Genomic DNA, 24822 nt, shown 5'->3' on the forward strand with positions numbered 1-24822 from the left:
GCCTGTTTCCTACTGTTTTTCTCTTTCAGGTTCTTTCTTTTCCTTTACCTCCCTGTTTCCTTTCCAGTATCCTGGTTCCTGTAGTTATGTCTAGTTACATACTCACAAACTCATCAGAATCTGGTTCTAGGATCCACATATGAGGGAGAACATATGTCAGTTTTTTTTCTGAGTCTGTGTTACTTCACTTAGTATAACAGTTTCTAGTTCCATCCATTTACCTGCAAATTTCATGATTTCATCTTTCTTTACTGCGGAGTAAAACTCCATTGTATAAATGAACCACATTTTCATTATCCACTCGTCAATTGAGGGAAACTTAGGTGGCTTCCATCTCTTAGCTAATGTGAAAAGAGCAGTAACAAACATGGATATTCTGTGTCTCTGCGATAGGATGAGTTCTTTGGGTATATGCCAAGGAGTGGTATAACTGGGTCAAATGGTAGGTTCATTTGTAGTTTTTTAAGAGTTCTCCACACTGCTTTCCATAGGGGTTGAACCAGTTTGCAGCCCCACCAGCAGTGGATGAGTGTTCCCCTTTCCCCACATCCTCTCCAAAATTTGGTATCATTTGTTCTCTTGATCTTAGCCAGTCTGACTGGGGTAAGATGAAATCTTAAAGTGGTTTTAATTTGCATTTCCCTGATTATTAGTGATGTTGAACATCTTTTAAGATGTTTCATAGCCATCTTTACTTCTTCTTTTGAGAACTCTCTGTTCAGCTCCTTAGCCCATTCTTTTAATTGGGTTGCTTTTTGTCTTGGATATAATTCTTTTACATTATGAAGTTTACTAATATGCACAAAATGCATGAAGGAAATTGTATAATACAGTGATCCTCATCTGCTTAGGTCCTAGAATCCATAATAATTAATATATTGTCTGTCATATTTACAACATTGTCCTTTTTTGGTTTTTGTTTTGTTTTTTTTGTTTTTTTTTTTGAGATGAGGTCTCCTTGTAGCCCCAGCTGACCTGGAACTACATAGCCCCAGCTATGTAGACTAGGCTGGCCTCCATCTTACAGAGATCTACCTGCCTCTGCCTCCTAAGTTCTGGGATTAGACATTCCACCATGCCTGGCTATTTTCCTTTTTTTTTAACCTTGCAAATTGTGGACACTTTTTCTGTATATTCCACCATAAGTACCCCAAAAGGAAGACATTTTTAATGTAACTGTACTATCAGTAACAAAATTAATAATTAATGTTTTCTAATCTCTTGTTCATAATCATACAACCATTTTATCTCTCCTTTTGTAACTGGTTTAAGATCTAAGTAAAATTCGTGGTTGTTTGTCACCTCTCTTGAGTTTCTTAATCGAGATCTTTTTTTCACACATTCTATGCAAGTATCCAGTTTGATAGGTGTAGTGCCTCACACTGCAGGAAGCCTCACGACCAACATGTACAGGCACAGTGATCCTCAGGAAGCCTCACGACCAACATGTACAGGCACAGTGATCCTCAGGAAGCCTCACGACCAACATGTACAGGCACAGTGATCCTCAGGAAGTCTCATGACCAACACGCACAGGCACAATTACAATGATCTAGTGTTCAGGCACTGGCAAAGGTGCCAAGACCATTCAATGGGAAAAAGTGCTTCCTTCAACAAATGGTGCTGGAACCAATTCAATATTGAACAAAGACCTACATTTAATCTCTAAAATGATAAAGCATTTGAAACAAAACAGATATAAATCTTCATGGTGTTGGATTAGGCAATGATTTCTTAGCTATGACACCCAAAATGCCAGCAACCAAAGAAAAAAATGGAAATTTGGACTTCATCAAGTTTTTAAAAAATTGTACTTCATCAGGCGTAGTGGCACATGCCTTTAATCCCAACACTTGGGAGGCAGAGGCAGGCGGATCTCTGTGAGTTCAAGGTCAGCCTGTTCCACATAGTTCCAGGCCAACAGGGGCTACAGGGAGACCCTGTCTCAAAGACGACAAAAAAGAAAAAAAAATTGTGCTTTAAAGAATATTATCAAAAAGTAAAAAGACAACTTGTAGAATGCGAGAGAATATTTGCAAATAACCCATCTGATAAGCATATACTATTCAGAACATATAGAAGAATAGTAAAAAGCTCAGTAGGAAAAAGGTGACTTAAAGACAGGTGAGAATTTTGAATAGATATTTCTCCAAAAAAGATGTACAGATAGCAGGTAAGCATCTGGAAAGATACTCATCATCACTTATCATTAGGAAATTACAAATTCAAATTATAATGAGATTCTATGTTCTGAACCCCAGCACCACCAAATGGGGCAGGGACACTGCACAGAAATTGTCATTCATCATTGGTGGGAAGCCAAGATGATTCAGCCACTTTGAAAGTCAATTTGAGACTTTCTTAAAAAACTGAAGATACTCTTCTCATATAATCCAATTATTCTCCTTGGTATTTACCAAATGAGTTGAAATCTTATGCCCACAAAAAAAGCCTACACACAGATATTTGTATTAGTTTTATTTGTATTTGGTAAAACTTGGAAGCAACCAATAGGTGGATGGATAAACTGATACATCCAGATAAAGCAAGATTATTCAACACTAAAAAGAAATGAATCATCTAACCATGGAAAGACATGAGTGCATATTACTAAATGAAAGAAGCCAACTTGAAGACTTCATACTGTCCAGTTCTAACTACGTGATGAAGACATCTGTAGAGATTGGATAAAGATCAGCGGGTACCAGGGTTAGTACAGGAAGGAGTGATTGAATGCAGAGGACAGAACTGGGGACAGGTGCGCAGAACTATTTTGTGTGACACTGTAATGATGGTTGCAGTTATTCCTTCTTCCTTCCCTCCATCTTTCCACAGTCTCTTAGGTGTGGTGCTGGAGATCAAACTTAGGGCCTTCTGCATACATACTTGGCACAATACATACCTACAGAATGTACAGCACAAAGAGTGAGCCCTAACATGAACTATAGACTTTGGGTGGCAGTGTCATTCCCACGTAGAGTCACTGGTTGTAACTGATATGACTTTGGTGAGGTTATGGATAGCTGGGAAGCCTATGACTCTAGAGTTAGGGATGTCTGAGAACTCTTATACCATCTGCTCAATTCTGCTGTCATGTTAAAATTGCGACCCACACTGAAAAAAAAAAAAGAGAGAGAAATAAGAAATGAGATTCTGCTAGTCTCCAGAACATGCATGAATATGGTTGAGATTTGGAATAGGTCACTAGACTTATTATTATTATTATTTTTAATGACAGTGATATAAGGTGCTTTGTTTGAATTGTTTCCACAGCTGGTATAAAGCAAATTACAGTATGGCTGAGAAATTAGACTGGGGCCGAGGAATGGGCTGTGAGTTTGTCAGGAAGAGCTGCAAGTTCTGGATTGATCAACAGAGACAAAAGTAAGAGTGCTTTTCTTACAGTGTTATTGGTTATACAGATCATTTTTTATTCTGTTCTTTATCTTGACCCTAAAATAACAACTTATTTATAACATGTCCTAAACAACTAAGTTTCAAAATGTATAGAAAATCTTCTATAACTTCTTGTCTATTATAAATAGCTGCAAAATTATTTTGAATCACATACTAGAAGAGTCCACAGTGAGGTGGCTAGATATATGAACATTTCTGCTTAGCTTATAAGTAGTAAAAACATTAAAAAAAAACAATTTTTGGCATATTCTTTCATTCTTACTGTTTCCTCAAGAGACTGCATACATAAACATAGATGCAAATGTTGGTTTAGTATCAGGAAAATGGACTGGGGCTGTAGCTTGGTGGTAGAATGTTCCTGGCTTGTGAAGGCCCTGTGTTCAAGCCCCAGCACTGAAAGAAGTACGTAAGTATTCTTTGGATTAGAGGTTTGGAAAATGGAACGCTTAGGGTCTCCCTGTAGCCCCAACTGGTCTGGAATTCACTGTGTAGAGAGGTTGGCTTGGATCTCACAGAGATCTACCTGCCTCTGCCTCCCCAGTGCTAGGATTAAGGCATGTGCCACCATGCCCAGCTCAAGCTTTTTTAAAATACAGGATATCCAAGTTTGGAATAAATATGCATACATAAAGAGAGTGGGATAGCTTTATTTTTATAATAATAATTTTAAGATAAAATGCTTTCCTATCCCAGCCTCCCTCCCTCCCTCCCTCCCTCCCTCCCTGCCTTTTGAAATCCTCAGATGATTTCAATAAGCAACAAAGATTGGGACCTGCTGTTCAGATGTAATAAAGGAATATGTAATTAACAACGCAGCTTAGAGTTTTCCCTTTTCTATTAACGATTAAATCTGTTTGGTGCCCCTTTGGTTCTCAGTGGTAGGGTCACCTAAGATCAAAATCAGAAGAGGATTCCCTTATTCCCATTCTTTTTTTAAAAAGTTATTTTTATTTTATGCGTGTTTTCCCTGCATGTGTACTAGTGTACCACATTTGTGCGGTGCCCACAAAGACCAGAGGAGTGCTTCAGATCTCCTGGAATAGAAGTTATAGACAGTGGTGAGCTGCCATATAGGTACTGGGAGCTGAACCCCGGTCCTCTGGAAGAGCAGCCAGTGCCATTACCTGCTGAGCCAGCTCTCCAACCCCCACTTGTTGCTATTCTTAAAAAAGAGAATCAAATCCTCTAACTTCTTCCTTGTCCTTTGAATTCTAAGTCTTTGGTCAGTAAGCCTGTTCGTAAAAGGTCAGATAGTAAATATTTTTAGACTTTAAAGGGTTGTTGGTCTTTATGACAACTGCTTTACTTTTGTACAGGATGTACAATGAATGGGGGTATGCTGTGTCAGTAATACTGTACAAAAGCAGGTTGTGGTCTGGAGGGGTCCATTCAGTGGTAGAGTGCCTGAGTTCAGTTCCCCATAAGACATGCACGTAGACATGCATGCTAAAGCCAAGATTTGACCCAAAACTTGAGCTTGCTGACGTCTGTCATAAGCAGTCAGTAACCCATTTGTGAAGCACAAAAGTTGAATTATTTAGATCGAAGCCATTTCTGGCATCATGGGTCCAGTCCAGCTGTGGCCCCGAGACACCTTAGATTCCAGAGCGACCCTTCTAGGCACAGGTGCTGGTGTGACTTCTGCGCTGCTTCACCAGTGGCTTTTCTCCTTTGGTACGGGCAGCTGGTGTGAAAAGGGCTTAGTGGATGGTATGCAAAAGCTGTATTGATTTGAATCTCTGCACACTGAAAATACGATTTTTTAAAATTTTATTATTTTTATTTTATGTGTATGCATGTATTGCCTGCATGTAGGTAAGTGCACCCATGTCATGCAGTGCCCGCAGAGGTCAGAAGGGGCTGTCGGATCCCCTGGAACTGGAGTTAAGGACAGTTGTTAGATACCATGTGGGGGCTGGGATTCTAACATGGGTTTTCTGCAAGAACAACCAGTGTTCTTCACTGCTGAGCCATCTCTCCAGTCCCTCTACCTTATTTTTTTGAGACAGGGGAAAAAAGGGTCTCTCACTGACTCTGGCACTTGCTGTTTAGGCTAGACTGGCTAGCCAGGACGCTCTGGGGATCCACCTGTATCCATCCCCAGTTTCAGCGCTGGGGTTACAAACATATGCTACCATGCTGTTTTTTACATGGATGCTAGGATCCAAGCTCAGGTCCTCATGCGTGTATGGCAGGCACTTTCCCCACTGAACCATCTCCCCAGCCCCTAAAACTTATTTTTAAAAGATTTTATTTTTAATTATAGGTAGGTGTGTGTGTGTGTGTATGTGTGTGTGTGTGTGTGTGTGTGTGTGTGTGTGTGAGAGAGAGAGAGAGAGAGAGAGAGAGAGAGAGAGAGAGAGAGAGTTTTTTGAAGCAGGGTCTCACTATGTAAACCTAGCTAGCTTGGAAGTTGCTATGTAGAACAGACTGGCCTCACACTCCAGAGAGCCTCCCACCTCTGCCTCTTGAATGCTGGGACTAAAGGCATGTGTCACCACACCCAGCTAACTCTTTTTTAAGAGCTGGCCTGAAACTCGCTATGTAGACCAAGCTAGCCTTGAACTTACAGAGATCCACCTGCCTCTGCCTCCTTAGTGCTGGGACTAAAGGTATGCACCACCACACCTAGTTAAAAACTCTTTTTTTAATTAAGGTGAATAAAATACATTCTTTTGTTTTAGAGAAAAATGGGAATGAGATTTGTGGTGTCAAGGAAGTGACTGAGAGGAGCTGAAGAGATGGCTCAGTGGTTAAGCTCTCTTACAGAGGATCTGGGTTCAGTTCCCAGTACCCACATGGTAGCTAACAACTGTCTAACACTAACCATTTCCAGGGAATCCAGTGCCCTCTTTTGGTCTCCCTGGGCATTTCATGCAGGTGGAACACTGATACACATAAAATAAAAATTAATCAAAAATTAAAATAAAACTACCAGGCATGCCTTCCAGCACTTGGGAGGCAGAGGCAGGTGGATCTGTTAGTTCAAGGCCAGCCTGGTCTACAAAATGAGTTCCAGGCCAGCTGGGGATACAGGGAAACCCTGTCTCAAAAAGATACCCCCCCCCAAAAAAAACCAGGCTAACTATAAAAAGACACAAAACATTGGGGCTGGAGAGATGAATCAGCGACTAAGAGCACTAACTGCTCTTGCAGAGGACCCAGGTTCAATTCTCAGCACCCACCTGGTGGTTAACAACCATCTTTAGCTCCAGTTCCAGGGGATCTGACACCATCTTCTGACCTCCATGGGCACTGCACAACACGGGTGCACTTACACACATGCAGGCAATACACTCATACACATAAAATAAAAATAAAATATCTTAGCAGTTTATAACTTTGACTCAGCATCAGTGGTTAGTTCTCATCCACATTGACTGTAGAGTTTTGAATGTGGTAGCAGTGACATAGGCTACCAAGGTATACAGCTTGTTTGGCAAATCCTCATCCTCATTATGTTTTCTGGACAAACGAACACGGATAAGATATGGAACATTCCTTATTCCTTTGGCCCAGACAGCTTTGTTGAGCCTAGTATTAATGTGCACATCTGGAGTTCCCATCTCCTTCATGGTGAATTTCTGGATTTGAGTGCCTGAGGGGCACATTTATTAAAGCCTACTCCATGGATGCGCTTGTGAATGTTGATAGTGTATTCTCAGGTCACCACCTCATTGATGGCAGAACAACCCATCTTCTCACCACCCTTTGCAGGAGCCATTCCACCAGGCCCAAGTTGGAAAGGGAAATAAAATATATATATTTTAAAGACACAAAGCAGCTGGGTGTGGTAGCACATGCCTTTAATCCCAGTACTTGGGAGGCCAGCCTGGTCTACATAGTAAATTCCAGGACAGCTGGGCTACAGGGAGACCTTGTCTCAGGAAAAAAAAAGGCACAAAGCAGACTAAATAACTGGCAAAAATGGAGGAAAGAGTAAATAGAATTTTATCTAATAAAGTATAATAATATTCAAATGTATTTAGCATTAATCTTCTACATCATATGGTAAACATTTCCCTTTACCCTTGAAAAAATTCTTGATAACGTGATTAAGAAATTTAAACTACTAAAAGATATTGAGATTATAATTAAAAAGGCAGTCTCTATAAAGCACTTTTAAAAATCTTTAAAATTTGTAACCAAGATGTAGAGATCACCATCTAACACATTATTGACATAAAAAATAACGTTCTACTAATTTATTTGTCTCTCATTACAGGAAGCAGCCCCTGAGTCCTTACTGTGACACGCTCAGGCGTAATCCACTGCAGTTAACTTGCAGGCAGGACCAGAAAGCCGTTGCTGTGTGCAATCTGCAGAAGTTTCCTAAACCCTTACCACCACAGTACCAGGTAACACTTGTTTTGAGCACAGTTTTAGGAGTCAGCTTTTTAAAAAGTGGTTTCTGCTGGGCGTGGTGGCGCATGCCTTTAATCCCAGCAGAGGCCGGTGGATCTCTGTGAGTTCAAGGCCTGCCTGGTCTACATAGTGAGTTCCAGGACAGCTGGAGCTACAGGGAGACCCTGTCTCAAAAAAACCAAAAAAAAAAGTGATTTCCATTTTGATTTTAAAAAATAAATCTCTTACATTTTTTATTGTGTAAGTTCCTGTGTATCTCCCATGTTTAAAAAAAGCCTGAAGACCCCTTTATTTCTTTAAAATGTTTTTATGTGTATTAGTTTTTGCCTGCATGTATGTAAGTGTACCATGTACTGCATGTCTACAGAAGCCAGAAGAGGGCATCAGATCCCCAGAACTGGAGTTATGGATGCTTATTAGCCTCCATGTGGGTGCTGGGAATCAAACCTGGGTCCTCTGTAAGAGAAGCTAGTGCTCTTAATCATGGAGCCATCTCTCCAGCCCCACCTTCATTCCTTTAAAGCTAATGTGCTAGTCTATAGCAATTGCATAATACTCAGCAGTGCCTTGTAATAATAGCAGGAAGCATTTAGAATAGTTGTGTTGATCTGTTTCTCTTTGTGTATGTTCCTTTCACAAGCACATGCGTTTGGATGCCTGCCTTGCTTGTTCGTTCACCACCTTACTTTTTGAGACAGGGTCTCTCACTGAAACTGGAGCTTGCTGATTAGGCTGACTGTAGGCAAGCCTCAGTTCCCAAAGCAGTAGGATTATAGGTGTGCCTGTGCCCAGCTTTTGACGTGTGTACCTGGGATCAAACGCAGGTCCTCATACATGCACACAAGTACTTTACCAGCTAAGCATCTACCCAGCTCCCTCACTCCTTCTTGATATAGCTATTTTCTAATTACTGCCAAAGTGTCCCTCTTTAAATTCCTCTAATTTATTAAAAAGCAAAGATCTTCAAGCCGGGCGTGGTGGCACATGCCTTTAATTCCAGCACTCGGGAGGCAGAGGCAGAGGCAGGTAGATCTTGTATGTGTATGTGTGTATTTGGTCTACATAGTGAATTCCAGGACAGTTGGAGCTACAGGGGAGACCCTGTCTCCAAAAAAAAAACCAAAGATCTTCAAAGAAAATAATTTAGTCTAATTCAGCTAATTAGAAGACTTGGAAGCTCTACTTTTAAAAAGTTTGATTCATTAAAAAAAAAAAAAAAAGTTTGATTCATGAGCCCTAAAAGATGACAAAAGCTGGGCATGGTAGCAGATGCCTTCAGTCCCAGCACTCAGGAGACAGAGACAGGTGGATCTCTGAGATTGAGGCTAGCCTGGTCTACATATCGAGTTCATGGCCAGCTGGAGTTACAGGGAGACCCTGTCTCAAAAACTAAACTAAATTAAAAGATGAACAAAATAGTCCCACATGTCCAGTCTGAATCTCTAATCGATCTTTAAGTTTCCTATTACAGGGCCAGGTGCAGTGGCTCCCGCCTTTAACTGCAGCACTCAGGAGTAGGAGTAGGAGGATCATGGTGAGGTTGAAGCTAGCTTGTCTACATAGCAAGTTCTAGGCCTGCCAAGGCTACACTGCAAGATACTTTCACAAACAACAGCAAAAGTTTCCTATTCTCATTCTCTAAAAAGCCTCAGCTCTACCTGCTGTGTACCAGAAGCCAGCTTAAAATGATAGCTGCTAAATTTTGAGTTTCCTACATGTATTTGACCTCACTGAGTACATCTAACACCATCAGATAGCAAAGGTATATGCAAGAATAGTATTGTAACTTATATGTTAGCATAAAATGTGAATTCTCTTTGCTTTTTTGGGGACGGGGAGGGGAACAGGATCTCATGTAGCCCAGGCTGACCTAACTCAATGCCACCATGCCTGGCAAATTTTAAAATCTTTAAAACTTATCTGGTACTTTCTTCCTTTGGTATTCAAAGTATTTTATATAATCTTACTTATTTTCTCAATTTTAACTTTTTTTGAAATTGTTGAAACCACCTATTAAATCTCTTAAAACCACTTACACATTTTTTAAAATTTATTTTCATTTTATGTGTATGTGTTTTGCTTGCATGGCCAGAAGAGGGTGTCAGATCCCCTGGAAGTGGTGTTAATGGATGGTTGTTAGCTGCCATATGGGTGCTGGGAACTGAACTCAGTCAAGTCTCTGCAAGAACAACCAGTACTCTTAACAGATGAGCCATCACTCCAGCCTCTCTCTATTCATTTTGAAACAGAGACTTACTATATTGCTTAGACTGGTCTCAAACTTCTAGACCCTAGTGATCATCTTGCCTCTGCCTCCCCAGTTACATTGTTTCTTGTGTTTATGTTTAAATATCTTATTTTATCCATTAGTTTTGTTATTGCAACTCTTTTTTTGTTTTTTGAGACCAGGTCTCTGTGTAGCTGTGACTGGCTTGGAACTCACTGTGCAGACCAGGCTGGCCTCAAACTCAGAGATCTTTCTGACTCTGCCTCCCAAGCTCTGGGTTTAAAGACGTGTGCCACCATGCCCAGCTGTTATTGCAACTCTAGCTCTTTTGCTCAGTTTAATTCTACTTTATCCTTTTAAAACATAAATCAAATTTGTCATCTTAATACATAGCTTAATTTACCTTACTTCTCCTGCTTATTTCTAAAATTACAGTAACCTGAAGATACCACACAAGTAATATGCCTTTGGGTTTTTAAATTTTTTATTTTATGTGTATGAGTGTATTGCTTGCATGTGTGTTAGCACACCTGTGTTGTGCAATGCCCAAGGAGGTCAGAAGAGAGTGTTGGATTCCCCTGGAACTGGAATCATGGGTGGGTTTTAGCTGCCTTGTGGGAGCTGGGAACCAAACCCTGGTACTCTGGAAGAGCAGCTAGTGCTCTTAACTGCTGAGCCATCTTGCAGGCCCCTATGGGTTTTGTTTTGATTATACAAAATGATTCTTCCTCTTCTCCCCATTTTTTTCAGTACTTCGATGAACTCAGTGGAATACCTGCAGAGGATCTGCCTTACTATGGTGGGTCAGTAGAAATTGCTGACTACTGCCCTTTCAGGCAGGAGTTCAGCTGGCATTTAAGTGGTGAATACCAGCGCAGCTCAGACTGTAGGATCCTGGAAAACCAACCAGGTTAGTAGTCCAGTGAAATGAAGTGTTCTCTACATAATAAGATTTTACATCAGCAGTGTGAAATAGCTGTAAGGGCATAGTCTCTGGAGCCAGATGACACTGAGTTTGTGTTTAATCTTCTGCTGTCTATCCGTAGGAAACTTCTTAAATTTTGGCTGCCTGATACTTAATTTGCCTCCAGGGAGTTTATTAAAATGCTTTAGGGAACATGTTTTTTCATTTCTTGGGAAGTGTGCGTTTTATTTAATTATTTATTTAATATTTTATTATTTTTATGTATGTGTATGTGTGTATTGCCTGCATGTAGGTAAGTGCACCTGTGGAGGACAGATGAGTCTGTCAGATCCCTTGGAACTGGAGTTATGGGCAGTTGTTAGCTGCCATGTGGGTGCTGGGATTCAAACCTGGGTTTTCTGTAATAACTTTAAGTCAGTGTTCTTAACTTCGTAGCCATCTCTCCAGCCCCCGCATTTTATATAATTTAGAAGTGACATGGCATTCTTCAGATCCCCAAATAATACTGATGTCCCATGGCCAGAAAAAGCTATCATTTCTTTTAGTATATATAAATGAGCAAGATATTGAGTAACACACAGTTCGGAAATTGGGTGTTAGATAATAGTTATAGTTCATATTAACCAGCTTTCTAAACAGAAATATTCTCACCTCTGATTTGTTGACAAAAAGCAATAATTAGCTGGGTGTGGTGGTTCAGGCTTATGATCACAGCACTTGGGTGGCTGAGGTGGGAGGATCACAGAGTTCAGATCCACCATTAGGCAACAGAGTGAGGCCCTGTCTCAGAAAGCAAGGGACTGAAAAGCAGTAATTAGTTTTTCTCTTTTTTTCCAAAACCTTTAACTTGGTCTTCCCCCTTCCCATCTTTTCACCTACTCTGTTATAAACTGGGTTATTTAAATTGTACATTTCCATGCTGTTTTGCCGTTCTTTTTCTTCCTCTTTTTTAGGATGATCTATGAATATACTTTAAGAGGGCAGCAAGCTTAGCAGTAACCAGACTACAGCACACAGTTGCCACTTACTCTTAAACCTGGCATATTTTCTGAATTTCTTCCGTCATTTTCCCATCATTTTCCCATTCCAACCCATTTTAGACATGTCCTAAAGACTAATGATAGAGCTACTCAGCAGTTCATGTTAGAGTGAAAGAAGCGTACAGCCGACACCCCCCCCCATCTGCAGAGAGGTCACATGACTGAGAAAAGGGCTCAGCAACTTTTATATATGCAAAGGGCATGATGTATTTTAGGCTTATAAATATTTGAGCCTGTAAAGGTCATGCTGTGCCCTCTACATTGTGAAAAAGTTATAGACAATATGTAAATTAATTGGAGTGTCCAGGGTTAGCCTGAGGGTTGTATTTTGTTCAGCTGTGTTTTGCACAGTAATCATTACTCTTTTCAAAGACTGAAATTCATAAATAAGTTTGGTTTTGCTGTTTTATGTTTCCTTTCTAATCTTATAAAATAAAGATTTTTCAAAGCTTAGTATTTCAAAGTATTCAAAAGAAAGTACTTATGTTTATACTAGTTCTAAATTGGGCTACTTGAACTCTGTTTTAAAAAAAAAACATGAAAATGGGGCTGGAGAGATGGCTCAGTGGTTAAGAACACCGGTTGTTCTTGCAGAAGACCCAGGTTCAAATCCCAGCACCCACAAGGCAGCAAACAACTGTCCTAACTCCAGTCCCAGGGGATCCGACAGCCTCTTCTGTCCGCTGCAGACATTGCACTACACAGGTGCACCTACCTACCTGCAGGCCTAACACTCATACACATAAAATAATAATAATAATTTTTAAAAAACCCAAAAACTTGAAATTGGGGCTAGAGATGGCTCAGCAGTTAAGAGCCCTTGCTGCTCTTCTTACATCTGGCTGTAACTCCAGTTCCAGGGGATCTGATGCTCCCTTCTGGCCTCTATAGGCACTATACAACAATGAGTATGCTTATATACAGGCAAAATACTCATACACATTAAAAATAAATATTGTTTTTTTAAAAAAAACGTACAATTTAAGCTGGAGAGATGGCTCAGTGGTTAAGAGCACCTATTGCTCTTGGAGAGAACCCAGGTTCATTTCTCAGCATCCTTATCACGTGGCTCACAACCTCCTTTAACTCCAGTTCCAGGGTATCTAATGTTATCCTTTGGCCTCTGTGGGCACCTGTATGCATGTGGTGCAGAAATGTTCTTTTTTTTAATTAATTAATTTAGTTATTTATTTTGGTCTTTTTGAAGCAGGGTCTCCCTGTAGCCCCAGCTGGCCTTGAACTCACAGAGATCCACCTGCCTCTGCCTCCCAAGTGCTGGGACTACAGGCATGCGCCACCACACCTGGCTTATTTATTTTTATTTTTATGTGTATGAGTGTATTGCCTGCAGGTATGTGAGTGCACCCGTGTCGTGCATTGCTGCAGAGGTCAGAAGAGGGTTTTGGATTCCCCTGAAACTGGAGTTAAGGATAGTTTGTAGCTGCCATGTGGGTGCTGGGAATCGAACCCGGGTCCTCTGCAACAGCAGTCAGTGCTCTTAACCACTAAGCCATCTCTCTAGACCCACTTTTTTTGGGTGGGGCTGGAGTGATGGCTCAGCAGTTAAAAATACTGACTGCTCTTGTGGAGGATATGGGTTTGGTGGCCAACAACTGCCTGCAAGCAACTCCAGTTCCAGGGGAACCGACACCCTCCTCTGACTTCCATGGGCATTGGACAATGTGGGTGCACTCACATACATATAGGTAATACACTCAATAAAATAAAAATCATAAAATGTTTTTAAAAATATTTTTTTATTTCATGTGTATGAGTGTTTTGCCAGCATGTATGTGCAACATGTGCCTGTAGAATCAGCAGAGTCCAGAAGAGCATCAGATCCCCCAGAACTGGAGCTACAGACAGCTGCTAGCTTCCATGTGGGTGCTGGGAATCAAACCCAGATCCTCTGCAAGAGTTCTTAACCCCTGAGCCATCTCTCCAGCTCCTAAATTAAAAAAAAAATATATTATGAGTGTTTTGCCTGCATGTATGAGGGTGCACCCATGTCGTTCAATGCCTGTAAAGGCCAGAAGATGGAGTTGGAGTCCCTGAAACTGGAGTTATATATGGTTGTTGGTCACCATGTGGGTGCTGAGAACTGAACCCAGGTTCTCTGCAAGAGCAGCCAGTGCTCTCAATCACTGAGCCAGCAGAAATATTCTTGCACAAATAAAGTGTAAAGCAAAATTAAATAAATAAATAAAAATTAAAAAAAATCGGTGTGGTGGCACATGCCTTTAATTCCAGCACTCAGAAGAGGCGAAGGCAGGCAACTCTCAGTGAGATCAAGGACAACCTGGTCTATATAGCAAGAACTCTAGCTGGAACTACAGAAAGACTTTGAATAAATTTAAATTAATTAATTAATTAATTCATCAATAAACGAAATGTTTTGGGGGTTTTTTTGTTTTTGTTTTTGTTTTTTGTCTTTTTTGAGACAGGGTCTCCCTGTAGCCCCAGCTGTCCTAGAACTCACTACGTAGACCAGGCTGGCCTTGAACTCACAGAGATCCGCATGCCTCTGCCTCCCGAGTGCTGGGATTAAAGGCGTGTGCCACCATGCCCGGCAAAATAAATGTTTTTTAAAAATGAAAGAAAGGAAAAGAAACTTAGGCAAGCAAGACAGAGAACTGGGGTAAAGGCACTAGCTGTGCAAACTTGGTGACCTGAGTTTAATCCTTGGAACTCCCATAAAAGTGGAAGTAGAAGCCCGAATCCACAGAGTTGTCCTCTGACCTCTACATATGCACCATGGCACATGTGCCCAGCTACCTGCCCCCCCCACAATGATAATTTTAAATTTTTAAAATAAAAACAAAATGGTGATATGGGATGGCTTAGTACATAAAGGTGCATCCCAGAACCCATGTGGTGGAAGGAGAAAACTGACTCACACACGTTATTACTAGGGTTTAAGAAGTTTGTCCCTTTGCCTCAGTACTTAAAGGTCATTCACTGCACCCCACACATCTGCAGGTGTGTGCTTGGTTTGAGAATAGATTAGAATATGAGTTTTCAGGAGGTGGCACAAATTAGAGATATGAGAAAATTTGTCAACAATTGTAGCACACCTGTAATCTCAGCACTTGAGAGGTAGAGGCAGAAAGATCACAAGTTCTAGACCTAGCCTGAGCTACATAGCAAGATGCGATCTCCAAAAAGCAAGCAGCAAAACACTACAACAGCTAAAAAATTGGCGTATAAATCATTTGGCCTTCTCCTGTCCTGAGTCTTGTGGAAGTCACCACCACTGAGGGTGTTTCTTCTTTTGGTTTCTGATCATCCCGTGTCATTGACCCAGATACCTGGAACACAGTCTTATACTCTTGTTTCCGGTTGTAGAGTTTTCTCCTCCTGGTTCCCTTATCGAGAACCCAGTGAGTTTGGAGTCTTGTTTTTCTTCTTTAAACTTGAAATTTTCCATTCAACGAGTTTGATTTTTTTTTTTTTGAGACATTCACACTCTTTAGATAGCCCAGGCTGGCCTCTGATACGCAGCAATCCTCCAGCTTCAACCTTCCAAGCTGGAGTATGGGTATGAGCCACACACCTGTCTCAACAAGTTAGACTTTTAAACCAACTTTTATATTGCTGTTATTGAAGGCAGCAAAAGTTTGTGGTCTTCCTGCCTTTGCCTCCCCAAAGCAACTTTTAATTATAGAAACAAAATGCTTAATTTCTTGTTCTTTGCACTGAAAACCAACTTTTGATGTTCTTCTTTTGGTTTGCTTTAGATGTTTTTAAAAACTATGCTGCAGAAAAGTATGGACCTCACTCAGTTTGTCTAGTTCAGAAATCAGCATTTGTCATGGAAAAGTGTGAGCGAAAGCTGAGCTACCCCGACTGGGGGAGCGGCTGTTACCAGGTAAGCCACATGTGCAACAGCTATACCAGGGGTGTGGGTTAGTCTGTTTTATGCTTGAATTCTACTTTATATATTTTAGATCGATAATTTATTGTTCATTACTTTTAGCTTATTTTTGGTTATATGATTTTTAGTTTAAGTGCTGTGGTTTCTGAAAACTTTTTTTTTCTTTTTGTCTTTTTGAGACAGGGTTTCTCTGTAGCCCCAGCTGTCCTGGAACTCACTGTGTAGACCAGGCTGGCCTTGAACTCACAGAGATCCACCTGCCTCTTCCTCCCCAGTGCTGGGACTAAAGGTGTACCCAGCCTGAAAAACATTGTTAATTCTTTGACAGACATTGCTTTTTACCATTTAGATAAAACATATATGTAATTACTATATATTAGTGAGTTCTATAAATTCACTTCTGGGCATAAATCTTAAGGAAATGGTGGTAAATAACTTTGTTCTTGAACAAGTATTACTTTGTAATGGAATATTGTTTTATGTCAAAAGGTCTGTGGAGGGAGAAGGGGATGTAGCTCAGTGGTAGAGTGTTTACCGGGCATGTACAAGTCCCTGGGTTTGATCACAGCACCATTAAAAATAATTATAATAAAGGAAAATTGCATAGAGGTGTATGCGTGTAATCCCAGTATTCAGGAGGCAGAGGCAGGAGAACCCCTTCGAGGTCAAGGCCAGCCTGATTTGCATAGCAAGTCAGGCCAGCCTGTCTCCAATACAAAACAAAAAACAAAGAAAGGGGAGGGAGGGTGAGAGGGAAAGAAGAGGGAGGAAGGAGGAAGGCAAAGGGAAAGAAGAAGTCAACTGCTGACTAATAATAGATTTTTAGCTGGAGGGGTAGCTCATTGGTAAAGCATTTGCCTAATATGTATAAGGCCATGGGTTCAATCCTCAGCACCAGAAAAAGAGCAAACAACCTCTGAAATTAGATTTTGTTATTGTCTGTGGTGTTGGGGATCAAATTTACAGCTTTGTGTATTCTAGGCAAGCACCCTACCACTGAGCCACATCCTCAGGCCCACAACTAAAATCAGAAGGAGACAAGCTGTTTCTTAATTAGCTCATTTACAGATACTGCATGACTATGTCACCTTACTAAGAATTGATCAAGGCCAGGCATGGTCACATACACCTTTACTCCTAGTACTTGGGAGGCAGAGGCAGGTGGATCTCTATGAGTCCCAGGCCAGTTGGGGCTACAGGGAGACCCTGTCTCAAAAATAGACACGCCCCCCCACCCCCAAATTGATCAAGATCTAGGAATTCTATAAACTAGAATTCTATAAACCATCCAAGTTAAAGAATTTTCCCTACCCTATGCCACAGAGGTCAGGGAAGAATGTGATCCTGAGAATTGAAGTATGAGCATTCCCTGTGCTGTTTTAGCTTCGAGAATTAAATGGAATTTGTTGGTTGGTAATTGATTGATTGATTGGTGTATTCCTGTGCCTGAGTTTGTGCATGCATGAAGGTCAGCCTCCAGTGTTGTTCCTCAGGAGCTGTCCACCTTGTTTTGTTAGACAAGTCTCTCTTGTGGGACCTGGGGCTCTCTGATTAGGCTAGGCTGGCTCCAGCCAGTGATGAGTCCCAGGAGTCTCCACCTCCTCAGTGTTAGAATTACAAGTGACTGGCTCTTTTTTTAAATATTTTATTTATCATTTTTATTTTATGTGTATGTGTGTATTGCCTGCATGTAGGTAAGTGCACCTGTGTTGTGCAGTGCCCACAGAGGACAGAAGAGGCTGTTGGATCCCCTGGACCCAGAGTTATGGACAGTTGTTAGCCACCATGTGGGTGCTGGGATTCACACCCAGGTCTTCTGCAAGAAAAGCCAGTACTCTTAACCACTGAGCCATCTCTCCAGCCTCTTTTTTTTTTAAGAGCAATTTTATTATTTAGGAAAACTGCAGTGCACTGTTTCTTTTTTAACCCTAAAAGCAGAAGCAGGTAATCAACAAGCTTCTTACTCAAAGCAGCTGCCAAAAATAGTTGAAAACAACACTCAAGGAGAATTAAATCATAATGAAATTGCAAAACCATGTAAAAAAATCCACATAATCATTGTGCTTAAACAGTGGTTTCAACATTTGGTTGTGAATCTGGGATTTGAGTGTGTATTTTCTTAAAGATTTTATTTTATGTGTATGAATGTTCTGCCTACTCTGTGTAAGTACGCATGTGTGTTCCTATGTGTATGAGTGTTCTGCCTTCCCTCTGTAAGTGCACCTGTGTGTTCCTTGTGCTCCCAGAGGCCAGAAGAGGGTGACAGAGCCCCTGGAACTGTAGTTACGTACCTGTGTGAGGCATCATGTGGGTGCTGGGAACCAAACCCAGTCCTCTGAAAGTGCTCTTAACTGAGCCATTCCCTTCAGCCCTGAGTCTGGATTTTTTTGAGACAGTGTTTCATGTAGTCTAGGTTGGCCTTAAAACTCACAGACATCTGCTTGCCCTTGCCCCTGAGTGCTGGGATTAAAGGCAAGTACCTTTAAGGAATTAAAAAAATTTATTTTTTTTAATTTGGCAGGGTGTATTGGCACAAGCCTTGAATCCCGGCAAAGGGAGTTGGCTTTCTGTGAGATCCAGGTTCAGGCCAGCTGGGGCTACAGGAGACCTTATCTCAAAACACCAAAAACAATTTTTTTTTTTAGCACTTGTATTGAATTTTTCTGATTTCCATACAATATAATTTGACATCATATCCCCTCTCCCATCCACACCTCCCCACATTACCCCCAACACACGCTCATTTCAGTGTACTTTCCCTGTATAATAAGGCCTATAGCATCTATCTTGAATCCCCATATGTTCTCCAGTGTGGATCCATCCACTGGAGCTTGCATAGGATTTGTGCATGCTGTCACCATTGCTGTGAGTTCACATGAGTAACCAACCAGCTGTCTGGAGAACTTCGCTCCCCTCCCCCTCCATAGCCATCCATCACCTCTGGCTCTTACAATCTTCCCACCTCTTCCTCTGCTGTGATCCCCGAGCCTTGTGCTCCAGAAGCCTGACAGGGGCGTTCCACTCAGAGATAAGCTCTCTGCAGCCCCCTCTTCCGCGCACATTAGAATGCCATTAAGTTTCTGTGCCAATCATCGATCTGCTGCATAAGGAAATTGCTCTGGTGAGAGCTGAAAGATGCATTAATCTTCAACAGTGAGTGAGCACCTGATCCAGCAGTCTCTTCCAATCATCCCTCTTGGGACTGGGAGTCAATATTATTATGGGGGTACCACAGTCACATCTCACAGGAGGGGACCATGACCCCAGCTTACAGGAGGGGAACTACAGCTCAGCTCACAGGAGGGGACCACAGCTCCAGCTCACAGGAGGGGACCACAGCTCCAGCTCATAGGAGGGGAACCACAGCTCCAGCTCACAAGAGGGGACCACAGCTCTAGCTCGCAGGAGGTGACCACGATTCCAGCTCACAGGAGGTGACCACGGCTCTGGTTCTCTTTCTTTCCTTAGGCTCTCAGGCTCTCAGAGTTTTTCTCTGACTGTATTTAAGTACACTCATGTCCTGCAGTGCCTGCGGAGGTCACAAGAGGGCGTTGGAGCCCCTAGAACAAAGCTACTACACTTGACTGGCTCCTCTGCTTAAAATCCCCAGACACAATCCTCAGGATAGAGGGGGCAGGCCCAAGATGGCCAGGTGCCTGGGCTCTGCTCCTGCCCGCAGAGCAGATCCCCAATCATTTCTCGGCTGCTGAGTGCCATTGCGCTCCAGACCCTCACGTTGGCCCCACCAGTGGGAGGTCACCATGGCCACACTGGAGAAGCTCATGAAGGCCTTGTAGGAATTCTGACTTGAGGTTCCCTCCGTCCATAGCAGCAGTCAAATGCTTGTGCATTTTGGTCATTTGGAGCCTCAGGGACTATCTACCTGCCACAGGGGCTTCCCCTTCAAATGCTGCTCTAGCTTCAACTCCCTGAGGAGAAGTTCAGCCATATCATCTCATTGGCCATGAGCTTGGTTGACAGATGCTTGAAGAACTCGGGGGTCTGCTCCCGGTCACACTTGGACTAGCAGTGCTCTATCTCCATCTCCAGCCAAGGACCGGCCTTCCTGGTTGCCATTGCCTGGCTCAGAGCCCAAAAACAATTCTTTTCATTTATGTTTTTTTATGTAGTGAGTGTTTTGCCTACACGTATGTAAGTGCACCCTATTCATGCTGTGTCTGAGGAAGTGAGTAGAGGGCATTGAATCCCCTGGAACTGGAGTTATAGACAGTTGTTAGCCTTCATGTGGGTGCTAGACTCAAACTCAGGTCCTCTACAAGAGCAGTATGTACTCTTAACCACTGAGCCATCTCTCCCAACTCTAAATTTTTTAAAAATTTATTCTTTGACGGTTTCCTGCATACAATGTATCTTGGTCTCATCCACCTCTAACTGCCACTTCCACTGCCCCTGGATCTCCCCAATAGGTCCCTTACCCACTTTCGTGGTCTCTCTCTCTCTGTGTCTCTGTCTTCTCTCTTTTTTAATAACTCACTGAGGCCAGTTAATGCTGCTTGCAGAGCAAGGGCAACCTACTAGTAGCCATGTCCTAGAAGAAAAATGATTCCACTCCTCACGCCACTCCTCCCTCCAGAAGCCATCAATTGCTCCCCAGCTAAGGTGGAGCTTCATGGTCCCTTCCCCCGTCCATGCTAGAATGTTGGCTGGCTTGATCTTGTGCAGGTCACCATAGCTGCTGTGAGTTCCTAAGTTCAATGACCACATTATGTCCAGAAGATAGAATTTCACAGCACTCTTCTCTGTCCTCCAGCTCTTACATTCTTCCTACCTCCTTTCCCATGATGCTCTCTGAGTCTTGAGGGTAGGTTATTCAAATGCCTTATTTTTTTCTTTCTTTTCTATTTTTTAAATTTGTTTACAAAATAGTGGGTTTCCATAGGCCTTTTCATGCATCCTTAGGATTTGTTAACTCTCCCACAACCCCCTAGCAAGCCCCCACCTTCTTTCATATCACAATAATGTTCTATTATCCTCTCCGCTCCTAAAGACCTCCCCCATGATGGGTTCTTTCTAGCCTCCTGACCTCTGTAGACACTCCAAATTAAACACACAGATCTAAAGCTTGAAGCTAGGATCCATATATGAGAGAATAGGTGGCATTTGTCTTCTGAGCCTGGGTTGCTGCACTTAGTGTAATATTTTCAAGTTCCATCCATTTTCTTAAAAATTTAATAATTTCATTTTCCTTTATAGCTGAATAAAATTCCATTGTTTATATGTCCCACATTTTCAGGACTCATTCATTAGTTGGTAGACATCTAGGTTGATTCCTTTCTTGGAAGCAATGAATATGTATGTTCTAGTATCTCTGTAGTAGGATATGGAGTCATTTGGGTATATGCTCAAGAATGGTATAGCTAGATTATATTTTTAGCACGTTGAGAGCTCTTCACACTGATTTCCATAGTGGCTGCACCAGTTTATACTCTCATTGACAGTGGATAAGGGTTCCCCTTTCCCCACATCTTCAGCATTTATTGTCATTTGTTTTCTTAATGATAGCCATTCTGTCTGAGATAAGATGGGATCTTAAAGTTGTTTTAGTTTGCATTTCCCTGATGGCTTATAATGGTGAACAGTGTTTATGGTCCATTAGTTTTTTTTTTTTTTTTATTTCTTTAGGGTTCTGTTCAGTTCCATAGTCCTTTTTTATTCTTTTTTAAATATTTTATTATTTTTATTTATTTTCTGTGTGTATGACTGCATTGTCTGCATGTATGTAAATGCAGCTGTGCCATGCAATGCCTGTGGAGGTCAGAAGAGGGTGTCAGATCCCCTGAAACTGGAGTTACAGATGGTTGTTAGCTGCCATGTGGGTGCTGGGAATCAAACACAGGTCCTCTATAAGAGCAGCCAATGCTCTTAACCACTGAGCTCCAGCCCCCACAGTACTTTGTTTTTGTTTGTTTGGTCTTTTTGAGACAGGGTCTCCCTATAGCCCCAGTTGGCCTGGAACTTACTGTGTAGACTAGGCTGGCCTTGAACTCACAGAGATCCACCTGCCTCTGCCTCCTAAGTGCTGGGATTAAAGGTGCTATGCCTCTATCTTGAAGTATATTCTCTAACTTTTCCTCTAGCAATTTCAGAGTTTCCGGTCTTATGTTGTGATCTTTGATCTATTTTGAGTTTACTTTTATGCAGAGTAAGAGATAAGGATCTAGTTTCATTCTCTTATGTGTAGATATCTTCCTCAGTTGAAGACACTAGGATTGCAATTGAAGACAATAATAAGATTGCATTCATCAACATTATTTTCGCTCTCTATCTGTATATATATCACATATATACATGTTGGGCATAATGTTTGTCATATATAGCTTTTATTATTTTATTGTTATTATTCCTTTTGTTCTGAATTCCTTCAGGGCTTTTAGCATGAAGGTATTTTGTCAAAAGCCTTTTCTGCATCTATTGAGATGGCCATGTGATTTCTATTCTTGCATCCACTTATGAAATTTATAGCATTTATTGATTTACAAATGTTGAACCATCTCAGCATCTCTGGAATAAAGCCAACTTGATCATGGTGAACAATCTTTCTGGTGTGTGTGTGTGTGTGTGTGTGTGTGTACCAATGAGTTTAATAGGGGTTACTTTTACTTATAAGAGTATGAACAATTGTTAATCACATATTCTTGGGGAGGGGAGTTTTTCTGTGTTCTTGAATTCCATGTGCAAATGTTTTGTTGAGAATTTTGGCATCTGTGTTCATCAGGATAATTGGTCTGTGATTTTGTCGTTGTGTCTTTATCAGCTTTGGGTACCCAGGTAACACTAGCTTCATAAAAAGAGTTCAGTAGTGCTCCTTCCTTTTCTGTTTTGTAGAATTGTTTGAAAAGTTTGGTATTCATTCTTTGAAGGTCTGGTAAAATTCACCAGTGATTCCATCTGGGCCTGGACTTTTAGTAATTTAGGTCTCTCTCTCTCTCTCTCTCTCTCTCTCTCTCTCTCTCTTGTTTAGCTTGGCTAAGGGTTTGTCAATCTTGTTTATCTTTGTAAACCAACTCTTTGTTTCATTGATTCGTTGTACTCAGTTTTGGTTAGTTTGTTTCCATTTCATTCATTTATTCCACTGATGTTAATTATTTTTTTTCTATGTGTTTTATTTTATGTGTATGAGTGTTATGCCTGCATGTAGGTAAGTGCACCCGTGTTGTGCAGTGCCTGAGGAGGTCAGAAGAGGCTGTTGGATCCCCTGGAACTGGAGTTACTGACAGTTGTTAGCTGCCATGTGGGTGCTGGGATTTGAACCCGGGTCTTCTGCAAGAACAACCAGTATTCTTAACCACTGAGCCATCTCTCCAGCCCCTGGCTTGTGTTTTTCACCCAAGGGCCTGAAGGTATATCATTAAGTTAGTTATTTGAGATTTCTCTTTTTAAATTTTTTTTTTTATATATGTGCATGAGTGTATATGTGTACATCATGGCACATGTCCTGGGTTGGGACAGTTTGTGGGAGTCTGCTCTCTCCTTCTGCTATGTTCCTAGGCCTAATAATATCAGTTATGGGCTCCATCTTATGAAGCAGACCTTAAATCAAATTAGGAAGTGATTGGTTACTCTCATGATATTCATGCCAGTATTGCACCAAATAGCATATCTTGCCAGGCTAGTTGTTGAAGCACACAGGATTTACAGCTATGTAAGGTTAATGATTACTTTTTCTTCTGGCCCCTAGCCAACAGCTTCAAAAGAGGGAGTCCAGATTTTACTTTGTTAGCCTATGGTGTCTAGTAGGAACACTGTCCCCCTGTTATAAGGTTAAATTCCTTTTACTCTCCTTTTATAGTGTGTGTGTGTGTGTGTGTGTGTGTGTGTGTGTGTGTGTGTGTGTGTGTTGAGATGCTTCTATAGTGGTAGGCTTCCGTATGACTTTTTCTAAAGGCCTTGAGTGTTAGTTATCCCTCCCCATACTCTGTCCTCTGCCCTGCCCTCCCATTCCCACCCCAATTGACTCCTTCATACTATATTACTCCCTTTTCCCCGTTTACATCACTACATTCTATCCCCTATCCCTTGAAGCTCCCCCTTCACTCTTTGTTTCCTGACTTCTCTTGATTTTCCAGTTGAAACATGAATATCTAAAAATTCACTTTTTTTTTTTGTTGTTGTCTTTTTGAGACTGGTTCTCCCTGTAGCCCCAGCTGGGAACTTGCCATGTAGACAAGGCTGGCTTCAGTCTTTTAGAGATCTGCTTACCTCTACCTCTGCCTCCAGAGTGCTGAGATTAAAGGCATGTGCCACCATGCCCAGCTTGAGGTTGACGTTTGTTTCTTGGAGGCAGCAGATAGATGGTTCCTGCTTTTTCATCCAATCTCCTTGTCTGTTTTTTGATTGGAGAATTGAGACCATTAATATTCAGAGTTATTATTGAAAGGTGTGCTGATTCCTGTCGTTTTGTTAATTTTGTGGTGGTTGCTGTTCCCCTTCCTCTCTTGCTTCACTGTAGTGCTTTGTTCTTTGATGTGGCATCATAGATGGATCGCATTTGTTTTTTTTTTTATTCTCTAGTCCAAAGACTTCAGGTATCTTTGGTAGACCTGATTTACTGGTCATAAATTCCTTTTATTCTATTGTTATCACGGAACGTTTCCACTTTTCCTTTAATTATAATTGATAGCTTTGCTGAATATAGTAGTCTGGGTTGGCAGTTGTCTTTTAGAACTTGAAATACATCATCCCATGCCCTTCTGGCTTGTAAAGCTTCAGTTGAATAATCTGTTATTTTAGCTTGGTATTTCTCTTGCCACATTCAGCATACTTTCTGCGTTCTGTATATTTAGTTTTTCTTTTTTGTCTTTTTGAGATAGGGTCTCCCTGTAGCCACAGCTGTCCTAGAACTCACTGTGGAGACCAGGCTGGCCTAGACCTTATAGAGATCTGTCTGCCTCTGCCTCCCAAGTGCTGAGATTAAACACATGCGCCCAGCTTAGTATTTCCTTTTATATATATA

General features: G+C 41.5%; 1 protein-coding gene and 1 pseudogene across 1 annotated transcript in view; one reads left to right on the forward strand and one right to left on the reverse strand.

The window, feature by feature from the left end:
• Positions 1-24822, forward strand: part of Lmln (leishmanolysin like peptidase) — a gene marked incomplete in the record, with an annotated part of 84584 nt that overhangs the window by 46993 nt on the left and 12769 nt on the right. The window contains 4 exon segments of the mRNA XM_029566175.1: positions 3274-3384; positions 7643-7775; positions 10760-10919; positions 15712-15842. Coding sequence (XP_029422035.1) covers positions 3274-3384; positions 7643-7775; positions 10760-10919; positions 15712-15842 — 535 coding nt within the window.
• On the reverse strand, positions 6771-7141 carry LOC108491112 (annotated as a pseudogene).

This window comes from Nannospalax galili, unplaced genomic scaffold (assembly GCF_000622305.1).
Source record: "Nannospalax galili isolate Female #2095 unplaced genomic scaffold, S.galili_v1.0 scaffold598, whole genome shotgun sequence".
NCBI classification, from domain to species: Eukaryota; Metazoa; Chordata; class Mammalia; order Rodentia; family Spalacidae; genus Nannospalax; species Nannospalax galili.